Source organism: Lithobates pipiens, unplaced genomic scaffold (genome assembly GCF_037356315.1).
Source record: "Lithobates pipiens isolate NorthernLeopardFrog02 unplaced genomic scaffold, aLitPip1_a1.2 Scaffold_16, whole genome shotgun sequence".
NCBI classification, from domain to species: domain Eukaryota; kingdom Metazoa; phylum Chordata; class Amphibia; order Anura; family Ranidae; genus Lithobates; species Lithobates pipiens.
The window spans coordinates 594250880-594263075 of NW_027507748.1; the positions used below are offsets into that span (position 1 = coordinate 594250880).

Consider the following 12196-nt stretch of genomic DNA (forward strand, 5'->3'; position numbering starts at 1 on the left):
CGCAATCCGGTCGTGTGTGTGCTAGTCCGCCGTACTTTTGAAATGAACGGACTTTCCCGCACACGGAGGAAAGTCCGTTATTTTTGAACGCGGCTCCAGGTAACTGGGACTAGCGAAGGAAGTCAATGTCGCTGCCCCGTCACCTGGTATGGACTTAAAGGGGAAGCCCTACGCCGAAAAAACGGTGTGGGGGTTCCCCCAAGGTCCATATCAGACCCTTATCCGAGCACGCAGCCCGGCCGGTCAGGAAAGGGGGTGGGGACCAGCGAGCCCCCCTCCTGAGCCGTACCAGGCCACGTGCTCTCAACATGGGGGGGTGCTTTGGGGGAAGGGGGGGCCGTGCGCCCCCCTGACCCGAAAGCACCTTGTCCCCATGTTCATGAGGACAAGGGCCTCTTCCCAACAAACCCTGGCCATTGTCTTATTGGAATTTGGGAGCCCCCTTTAATAAGGGGGCCCCCAGATACTGGCCCCCCACCCTATGTGAATGAGTATGGGGTACAATGTACCCCTTCCCATTCACCTGGTGAAAAAAAATTTAAAAAAAAAAAACACCACACAAGGGTTTAAAATAATTTATTGCTCTTTTACTAGTGGAGGAGCCCGGCTTTCTTCTTCGTCGCCGCCCGGGGGTCTTCTTCCGACTTCGGGGGTCTTGTCCCCCTCTTCGGTTCTTCTTGCCGGGCCTCCGCTTTCTTCTCCCAGCTCTTTTACTAGCGGTGGCTCGGTCTTCTGTCGCTGCTGCCTCTTCTTCCGACTTCGAGGGTCTTCCGAATTCCGACTTCAGCGACGTGTCAATCTCGCCGCTGAAGGTGGCGACATTAACCTCCTTCGCTAGTCCCGGCTCCCGGGAGCCACGTTCAAAATGAACGGACTTTCCTCCGTGTGTGGGCAAGTCCATTCATTTGAAAAGTACGACGGACTCTCGCCATAGTCCGGCGGACCTAGTCTGCCAGAAAAGTCCAGTTGTTTGTGGGCAGGTCCGCTTGCCGGACAGTCTGATAGTGTGTACGCAGCATAACAGATCGCTGTATGGATTTGACCACAACTGACTTGTTCAGCAGCTCTAGATGAGGCCATAAAAAGGAATAGCTACCTGTTCTTCTACTGTTAGTGGCTTTGGAACCATTCTGAAAGGATTTCTGTTCAACAAGGATTCATGGCATAACCTAGAAGACATCAAACTGCTGTCCACCCTGCGGCAATCACAGAAATCAGGTTTGTGAGATTTCTCTATTATTTTAGACCTTCATAAAATTATAGGCGTTTTTGTCAGGGTGTTCTCAATACATAAATATGGCATTTATCTTACAGCTAAGTCTTTGCAGTTAAGTCTTGGATTTCTGACAGCATGACACAATTATTCCTTTATAACAGGCTGCTTCATAGACCAGCTAGAAAGCAAGTTGTCAGAAATTCAATGTGGTGATGCACAGTCGACATTTTGTAACTTTGGAACCATAATGGTTGTTTGAATAAATTGATTAATGGAGAGCTACAGTGTGTGTTTTAATAGATGGTTGTAACAAATTGAAATGCCTCAAGTGTAGTAAATCTTAAATACCCTAAACTTAAACCTACCATGATCAGAGCCGGCGCTACCACTAGGCGAACCAGGCAGTCACCTAGGGCGCACTGCCGCCTAGGGCGCTGCCACGGCCTGTCAACTTCTCATCCCCAGTGGATGTCACATCTGGAGCCTGCACGAGTGTATCGGAGGTCCAGAGGAGGAGAGGGAGGAATAATGCAGGGGCACGGGGAGGGAACTATTGCATGCAGTACACTCACAGATCCCTCCCCCGGCTCCCCCAGCTGCAAAGCTGTTCGGCGGCTCAGGGCTCTGATTGATGCCGAGCAGCTGGCACACCTCCTTCATTGTCACTGGTCAGTGGTCGGGACGTGTGAGGGGGCGTGACCAGCACAGGGGTGATCCCATATGTCACTGGGGGGAAGGGGGCAGAGCGGCCAACCTCAGGGATGATCGTGCGGTCCTTCTGGGTCAAAGAGCAGGGTTCTGGGAGTGCAGATTGCTGCGAGCAGGGATGGCAGGGTGCTGGGAGTGCAGATTGCTGGCAGCAGGAATGGCAGGGTGCTGGGAGTGCAGATTGCTGGCAGCAGGAATGGCAGGGTGCTGGGAGTGCAGATTGCTGGCAGCAAGAATGGCAGGGTGCTGGGGGTGCAGATTGCAGAAGTTTGGTTTGTGGAGAGAGTAGCAACTTTGAAGGTATTTTTAATTTAAGTTTTTGAGCAGTCATTAAAAGAGTCAGAGCAAGGACAAAGTGGTGGGGTCAGGGGCAGAGCCAATGGGGTGGCAAAATAAGATTTCGCCCCTAGGGTGTCAAAAATCCTTGCACCAGTCCTGACCATGATAACCTCAATTGTTCATGCTGTTTCCTGATACAGGTACTCCTCACTTAACGACCAGGTTCCATTCCAATGACCAGGTCATTATGGTTGTTAAACGAGGACCACAAGTAATCAATATTTTAAGCATTCTTAACTACTGTAATGTATTGTGAAAAAAGGTCTAAACACAAAACTCCAGATCAATAACATTGTTTTAATTTGCATAAGTACAGAACACAGATGAAAATTCTGTACTGTACAATACAATGATGTATAGCACGTTGTTCGGGTAGGGAGAGCTGGTCGTAAGTTTGAGTGGTGGTTAAACAGGTAAGTCGTTATACAATCTGTATATATAAAATGGCATTGATTTCGAGGACACTGTCTCAAGTTCTGCTTCGCATTTCTTTGACTTTATGGTCTCTGGGCATTAATATTGTCATGTTCCCCCTCTGCCAATAGATTTCCTAAAAAAAAGTCTAAAAAAGCATATTAATCTTTACCTTTCATGTTTAGAGTTAGTGAGTGAGATATGGAAGGAGGATTCTTTCTTTGGTAGCCAATATCTGAATGGAGTTAACCCTTCACTGATCAAGAAATGCTTCAAGATCCCAGAGAACTTTTCAGTTGTTGATGAAATGGTGGCGTCATCTCTGGGGCCTTCCACAAATTTAGAGACAGAACTTCAGGTGGGTTCTGGATACAATAACATGAGTAAATGGAATCAAACTAGCTGGAATTTTGAGTCTGTGCATGTATTTTTAAAGTGTAACTAAAGGCAAAACGTTTTCTTTAGTTTTGGACAGAGTGGAGATGGATTAAAAAAGCTCAGTTTTTCTATTTGTCCTGTTTACCATTAGCATTGAAAGCAAAAGTAAAAAGAAATTCCAAATTTTGGGTAGTCCCCAGAAAAGTAACAGAGTCTTTCAATGGGGACACCAGTTTGGGTGGTGTAGGGGTCCCCAAGGAATTCCCTTAATTTGCAGCAATTTCCTCTCAATTCCTGTTTTTGCAATGAGACAGGAAGTGAAGGTAAATCTCCCCAATGGGGCACAAATGGCAAAAAATTAAACAAACAGGAGTCCCTTACTCGATCCAAAATAAAAAAGAAAAATATGTTTTGCCTATAGTTCTACTGTAATACATTGCAGTTTTGTGCTAAGAGTTTGCTAATTACAAAAGATATTGTATTGCAGAATGAACACATTTTCCTGGCAGACTATAAAATTCTTGAAAACATTCCTACAAACATCATTAATGAAAAGCAACAATACATTGCGGCTCCTATGTGTCTACTGTGGAAAAACTCTCAGGATCAGCTTGTCCCAATTGCCATTCAGGTGATCTTTTCTTCTGTACCTACACAATTGCCTATCTTTTAAATCAGAATTCGTTTAAGAAAGGTTTTGTGAAGTTTACAGCGATAAGCTGTCCACAGAACAGCAAGGTAGAGAGAGAAAACAAAGCACAGCTCCATACAGAGACATTTGAGTTTGAAGTGGCACAATAGCTAGTTACTGTAACAAGGAACATTACAATAACTGGCCAATTAAAGGCCAGACAATTTCACTTCAACCAGTAGTAGGGCACATAAAATCTGTCCATCAGGACCATATGGATTTGAATTTGTGCACTGCATTGTATGTTTCCCAAATTACATATATACAACTCTTCAACAACAGTTTTGCTGAAAGGTATTGACTCTCCTCTACCAATGAGTTTGCTTCTAGTGCTTCAATTAGGGATGTATGTGGGTTACAGGACAGTAGCTGTGGCTACTAGTATTATTACCTACCTCCCACCGCCCTACCTGTTGAAGCTGAGCCACTAGAAAATAGCTCCAAGGGTGCGGTATCGCTAAACACCATCTATCTTTAGGCAACTGTAATATTCTCAGGTGAATTCTGATATGTCCCTTCCTCCATATCAGATCTCTAAAGATGCCCTCCAATTTCCTAAACCACACACCAGAAATTCATTTGAGTGAATTCTGTAAAATATATAAAAGTTGAGGCGGCAACCACACCAATTTAATCAAGCTACAACAGCCTACTATTGACAACGGGAGACAATTCCATATCTTACATATTCCCTTAAATACTTTTATTAAGGGCTTAGGGTTTTACTGCTATATTTATTCCCATATATTCAAAGCTTTCCACTACCTGCAAATGTCTAGCGCTCTCAGGCAGCTCCCGTTCCAGTTCATAAACTGGAAGAACAGATTTCTCCCAGTTGATGGAGAGGCCAAAGAACACGCCAAATCTTTTTATAATATCCACCGCTGCAGTTAGAGACTGGTTCACATTTACCAAGAACAAAAGGATATAATCCGCATATAGCGAAATATTTTCTTCATCCACCCCTCTCCTCAAACTCCTTATACCTTCCACTGTTCTCATGGCTATGGCCAAAGGTTCCACTGCCAGGGCAAAAAACAGGGGTAACCATGGGCACGGAACAGTGAGAAACTTTCTGAAACCCTTTCATTAATCTTTACTTTTGCCCTAGGGTCAGTATATAACAATTTTACCCATTTTGTAAAGATAGGACTGATATTAAAGACTAACAGCACTGACCACAAATAAGGGCACTCAACGCTGTCAAATGCTTTGACAGCATTGAGGCACAATATAACTTTTGATCCCATCTCCTCTACTGGTATTTGTAGATTTAATTATAGTCTCCTTATATTGAACAATGTTGATCGGCCAGGGATAAATCCACACTGATCAGGGTGGATTAAAGTATGGGTTATTTTACTTAATCTACTGGCTAGAATTTTTGGCAGTAGTTAAACGTTTGCGCAAAGCAGAGAGATTGGTCTACAAGATGTGGGTTGAAGAGGGTCTTTCCCTTCTTTTGGTATTATTATGATCATCGCTTCTGCCATAGATACAGGTAGTTTTTCCTTTTCCGTTGCCTCATTTAGTACCTGTAATAACTGGTAGCATTATCTCCCCATATTTCCTATAGATTTAATTTGGCAATCTATCTGGCCCTGGTGCTTTATGGTTAGCTGAGTCCAATACCGCCTCTTGTAATTCCTCAATGGTAATGGGCAATTCCAGCGATGCCTTATTTTCCTCTGAGAGGTATGGGATAAACCTTGGAAAAATTCACCCCATTTCTCCATTTACCTCTACTACCTAAAGCCCCATACACACTATCAGATTGTCTGCTGATTTTTTCCATCAGATTTACCAAAACCATATAATATGAGGTCAAACCTTAGGGGTTTCAATGTGTATGCAATCAGACAGGCCCTTGTACTACATGGTTTTGGTGAACCTGAAGGAAAAAATCAGCAGACAATCTGATAGTGTGTATGGGGCTTTAGACATATAGGTCTGAATAATACTCTTTAAATACATTTACTATTTCCAATGGACACATGGTGACCCTTCCAGCACAAGTCTTAATGGACATTGAAGCAGTTGTAATAGTGTTTTGAAACTTTGCCAGAAGGGCAAGCATGTGTCCTGTGTTTTCCCCCCGCTTCATAATGGGCCTGCTTCAAAAAGAACTTATTCTCAGCTTTTTTTTTTAGAGATAACATACTGTATTTATTGGCCTATAACACGTACCTTTTCACCCTGAAAATCGGGTGCAAATAGTGTGTGCGTGTTATACACCGATACTGCAATTTGGGCAGACCAGGAGGAAATGGGGAGGGGGGGGGGGCGGGACGAGAGCCGTCAAATTACATACAGCGAGTATCTCCTGTTTACTCAGCGACCTCTGTAATAGAAAGTCCCGTCTTCTAGGCCGGGATTGAACCAGTGTTCTGTCTATCATAGAAGCCGGTCCAGGAGGCGGGACTTTGGATTAAAAGAGGCCAATGAGTAAACAGGAGATTCTCGCTGTATGTAATCTGATGGCGCTCGTCCTGCCCCCCTCCCTGTCCCCTTTGGGGCAGCAGTAATCTGAGGTGAGGCTGCAGATTGGAATTAATCAGGCTGCATTCATGTCAATGGTGAGGCTGCATATGGGCATTGACCAGGCTGCAGATGGGCACTGATCAAGCTGCATTGATGGCCAATTCTGAGGCTGCAGATGGCATTGATCAGGCTGCAGATGGGCAATGGTGAGGCTGCATTAATGGGCACTGACCCTTATTTTGCATCAAATGTCTCTATTTTCTCTATTTCATCCAATCTGAAAAAAATATTACCAACAAGTGGATTGACTGTATCTTCTGAATTCATGGCCTTCGCGTACTGTCAGAAACCATGAATCAGATTGAGACAGAAGTACAATTAAATCACACATGTTTATTAATAAAAATAAAAAGGTAAATAGAAAAAGCGTAGTCAAGCATAGCCAGAATCCAGTAGCCAGATCGGGTAGTCAGCCAGTCCAAAGTTCATTAACAAGATCGGGTAATCAGCCAGGCCTCAAGTCAGGGATCCAAGGAGAGCAACTGCAAGCAGGATAAGGAGCCAGGAGGGACATCAGCAAGCCAGTCTTGAAACAAACAGTAGGAAATGGAGCCACTTCCCACAAACAAGGTCCAGGATCCCAGCTGGTGCCACATGCTGTCTGTCCACTTAGCCCATCCGACAGCCAGACTTCTGACCACCGCCGCTTCTCATGAGTCCTGCCTGTGCCTTTCAGTGTGCTGCTATGCTATCCCAGTGTTTCTCGACACTACCCCGGCACTCTGAGCCTGCACCGACCACCCCAGGACTGGAGGAAACCAGGGCCAGGAGGAAGAAGAAGAGGCATCATCCACACAGACAGAAGCCCCTCTTCACCCACAGCTGCACGGACATTGCGAGTACTCCTCTACAGAGGAAAGCTATGTATGGGATGATGGCAGCCAGAGGAGGGCTGGGGCTGAGCTCTGAACTGGAATCTGAGGCAAAGAGAGCTTTGTATTTGGGGGGTTGTAAACAACCCTACACCCTCAACCCTACACAGCACACCCCCTCAACCCTGCAAGCCACAAACAGCACACCCCCCTCAACCCTGCACAACACACACAGCGCACCCCCCTCAACTCTGCAAGCCACACACAGCTCACCCCCCTCAACCCTGCAAGCCACACACAGCGCACCCCCCTTATTCCTGCAAGCCACAAACAGTGCACCCCCTCAACCCTGCAAGCGACACACAGCACCCCCCCTCAACCCTGCAAGCCACACAGAGTGCAACCCCCTCATCCTTGCAAGCCACACGCAGCACTCCCCCTTCAACCCTGCAAGCCACACACAGCGCACCCCCTCAACCCTGCATGCCATACACAGTGCACCCCCTCAATACTGCACTGCATACACAGCGCACCTCTAAACCCTGCATTCAGTACACAGCACACCTCTCAACCCTGCACCCCATACACAGTGCACCTCTGAACCCTACATTCTGAACATTGCATCCCTCAGACTTGCACTCCATAGACAACGCACCCCTCAACCCTCATTGCTAATAATTAGTTCTAGTTTTTATTTTCTGTCTATTGGTGGGTCCCGTCACTTTCACAGTCTATGGTGTGAAGGCAGTGAGATGATGTGCTGTAACCCTAAGCAACAAATTAGTGGGTTGTAATGATGTGCTGTAATCTCTAGCAACCAGTGAGCCATAATGATGTGCTGCAATGTCTAGCAAGCAATTAGGGAGCATTAATAATGTGCAGTAACTTCTATCAACCAGTGAGGTGGTAATGATGTGCAGTAACCTTCAGCAACCAATCAGTGAACAGTAATGATCTGCTGTAATCTCTAGCAAGCAATCAGTGAGCAATAATAATTTGCAGTAACCTCTAGCAACCAATCAGTTTGTAGTAATGATATGCAGTAACCTCTAGCAAACAACGGGTAAGTGGTAATTATGTGCAGTATCATCTAGCAACCAATCAGTGAGCAATAATAATGTGTGTGGTGGACAGTGTAGGAATCAGGTGGGTCAGTGTAGTGGTCAGTATAGGGATCAGGTAGGTCAGTGTAGTGGTCAGTATAGCAATCAGATAGGTCAGTTTAGTGGTCAATGTAGGAAACAGACAGGTCAGTATAGGAATCAGGTTGGTCAGTACTACTGAACTAGCTGAAGGGACCCAGAGAGTGCTAAAAATCTATGGGTTAAGGGGCGCACATCTCTTGCCCTGCCCTGGGCGCTGACAACCCACGCTACCCACTGCTTTCAGGTGCTCTTGCCAATGAGCTCAGTAGTAGGAGGTTAAATGCCTTGTCAAGCATATGGTGCCACGCCTGATGTGCTTGAGACGAAAATTTCCAAATTGCAACAGTGCGATCAGCTGCACATGTGCTAAAAAAAAGGCCCAGACAGCTGAGCTGTGGGAAGTGGGCCTGGAGATAACACCTACACAATGTGATGGAATAGGGTGGCTGCTCTCTACTCTTCCATTATGGCTGCCTCCTCAGGGTTGTGCCTCACCCTCACTTTCCTCCTCTGCTCCATCCGGCACCCAATTCACGTCAGTGACCTAATCATCTCCTCCATCCTCATTACCACTGGAGACAACTTGGCAATACACTGCGGCTGGGGGTACATGACTGCCAATTTGTGTACCAGTGTTCTCCCCTCTCTGTAGGCTCATGTTCCTGCCTTCCACAACCTCACAACCAACATCTGAATCAAGTAATGGCTGTGCATTGTGAAGAAGCAAGTGGCTAACGCTGTGTTCAAATAACTCCATGCCTGATGCTGGGGCTATGGCAGGTATAGCTGTGGACAAGGAGGCGGGTTTAGCCACTCTGGCAGCTGCAGGGGACTGCACACTTGTCTCTGCTTGGGTGATGGAGGATGAGGATGGTTTAGTAAGCCAGTCCACCACCTCCTCTGCATGCTATGGCTGGATAGCACGGGCAACATCTCTAAACAGAGAAAATGATGCCCTGCCTGAGGACTGACCATGCCCACCTTTGTCTGTGGACACATATGCTGCTGCCCCCTCACAGTGTCATGGGAATGTCTGCCTCTCCTTGTTGTCCTCCCAGACATGATGGGGGGATGCTTATAAACAAAATGTAATAAAGATGTGGAAATGTGAATGTGGATGCACTTTAATCAATGGAAAGTGGTGTTTGGTGTAACATGAGTACACACTACACAGACACCCTCCACTGATACACTATAATATACTGCAGTAAAACTGTACTGACACTGCAATATACTGCATCAAACGTACAGTAATGCACAGAAATATACTGCGTTAAATGTGCAGTAATGCTCTGACATATATGGCGTTAAACTTGCAGTAACACACCGAAATATATTGTGTTAAACGGCACGTACTGCACTGACATATACTGCGTTAATTTAAATCAAGAAAAAGACAATCAGCGCTCACATATATCAAACAAATTATTGCAAGCTGAACACCAAAAAGGGGCAATACAAAAACACCTTAATAACACACTAAATAATACAAAAGCTTCGGCGCAAAATATAAAAAATATAAAATAGTCCACACAGATTGGTCAAATATGACAGCAGGAGAGCATGTAGAGAGGAGACACCATGTGGGAAGACAGCTGTTTTGCTTGTATGTGACCCTCCTTCCACTAGTAGAAATAAACTCTTACCAGCACTGATGGACCTCTGATATCTCAGATGGTCAAATACACGGATTCACACTCCGGGTGTGCAGGAGCCTTATTGCTTAGTTACCAGGTATGGATGAGGCAATTTTCTAGGTCGCTTGGTCAGGTGCAGCCGACTCCAAATAAAAGCCCAGCAACTTCACTCCAGGTATAAATGGGCAGATGTGAGTACACAGGAAAAATCCGGGAGAAACTCCAGCAAAATTTTAAAAATAAATATTAAAAAAAAAAAAAACGATCTAAGTGTAGCTGTAAACAGATCGTTTTATTTAAATACACGTTTAAAAATTAATAAATAAAAAAAATTTAAAAAGTTGTTTATGACACCAGAAAAATCCTTCACTTTCAAAGTCCACAGTCATATAAGTGAATCATTTGATAACAATAACTAGGTGTCAGTACTGATTTACACCTCAAGAAGGCAGTATAGTCTATGTAATAGCAGGCATTGAGCATATAATGACAGGAGCCAAAACAGCTTGCAGCAAAAATACACTTCGGAGAAAATAAGATAAACAAAGAGCAGAGACACGAACTGGACGGCGGGTGACGTCCGCAACATGCTCCTCCCCTGTATGTACGTTGCGTCCAATCAGGACTTTCCCTCAGCTTCTCCTGTGCCTTGATCTGGAAGATCTGTGCCTTGATCTGGAAGATCTTGAGGAGCTGATGGGACTAACCGTTTTAGGTAGCATTAGTGGTATCCTGCTCTCTTTTTCAATCTTTTCTACTTACCAAGGTAAATCCTTCCCTCTTACCTATTAGGCTGATGGTGATCTGCTGGGGCAGTGGTCTCCATAGATAAGGAGTATAGGAAGCCTAAGGAGAATAGGTAATGTAATAGGTAATGTAAGAAAGAGAAGAGGAGAGAAAAGAAAGTAGGCAGAAAATCAGCATGGAAACTGAGGAGCCACTTAGCAATTAAGGGTGGAAGCTGGATTTGGGGTTGGAGTGGAAAGGCAGTCCAACATTGGAATAAAGGCAAGGCAATGAAATTAGAAGTTTCCGCCTTTTCAAACTGGCGCTGGAAGCAAGTCCCGCTCGCCCATGCGCAGTAGCTCCCCGCAGCGGCCGGCGCCATCTTGGAAACTGGAAAAAAGGCATAGAAAGCCTAAAACTGCATACTGCACATGTGCGGGAGTTCCAGGAATCTCAGTGAGCAACAGACTTGAAGCCGTGGGACTACAGAGCCCAGACAGACCTGCTAAGAGGAAAAAAAGGGGGGCAATAAGACAAGAAAGAAAGAGACACAGTGCACAGTAAAGTGGAGACCACTGCAGGTAACTAAGCCTATTTAAGGCTCATATGTTAAGCACACTTACATACCTTCAAGCCTGTTTAAGGCTTATACAAGAGGCTGTAGTGGCAATGCTCAAGCCTGTTTAAGGCTTATAATAAGGCTGCAGAGAGATGATAATATTGATAATACCCCTGAGATCACCAGAGTGGGGTTCCATTTAGCTTCATTTAGAGGCTGTACCAGCAAGGACTTCCACCCAGGAGAGGCTAGAACCTGGCTGTGGCGAAGCGGTAAGAGGGTGATGATCTGTGCGGTCCCAACAGGTGAGGAAAAGTAAGAGAATACTGAGGCGGGGGCCGTATCATCATCTTATAGCTCTGTGGTCCTATCAGGTTGTGGAGACGGAGTCACAACCCAGAGTGTATGCTGCCATGATGCGACAGGAAAGGTTTTTAACATGATCCGCACTTTCCAAAGAGTGTAGAAAGGCAGATATACATGTAAAGATTATGTAGGAGGATTTGTTTAATCTCTGTGTATCATCTGAGGCTGTTCACGTCACTGGGTATATGTGAGGGTTTACTAGACACGTGCAGAATTAAATAAATTGTTTTGTTTCATTATTTAAAGAAATTTAACTAAAGAAATTTTTGTAATCTATTTAATTCATTTTCAGAATCGGTTTTTGAATCGATTCAAATTTAAATCTAGATCAATTTCGAATTTGGATCGATTTGAAAAGATTTAATTTTCCAATTTCCAAAGAGAACAAAATAGAATAGAAAATAAAGAAATAGAATAGAAAAAAAATTGATTTGGAAAGCATATAACAGAAAATAAAAGAATATAATATAATAGAGTAAAACAGAGCAAAATAGGAGGGAAAATAAAAGAACATAATAGAATGGAATAGAAAAGAATAAAAAAAGAATAGAATTAAATAGAAAAATTATAACCATCTTCTGAAATTTGACATAGAATAGAAAAAAAATATATAGAATAGAAATAATATAATCATTTTCCAAAATTCAAATAGAATCAATTTGAA

General features: G+C 44.4%; 1 protein-coding gene across 2 annotated transcripts in view; it reads left to right on the top strand.

The window, feature by feature from the left end:
- LOC143983845 (hydroperoxide isomerase ALOXE3-like) overlaps positions 1-12196 on the top strand; it is an 88148-nt gene that overhangs the window by 21203 nt on the left and 54749 nt on the right. For both annotated transcript variants that reach the window (XM_077483943.1, XM_077483944.1), the window contains exons 5-7: positions 1115-1218; positions 2863-3035; positions 3543-3686. In XM_077483943.1, coding sequence (XP_077340069.1) covers positions 1115-1218; positions 2863-3035; positions 3543-3686 — 421 coding nt within the window. The remainder of the gene's footprint in view (positions 1-1114; positions 1219-2862; positions 3036-3542; positions 3687-12196) is intronic.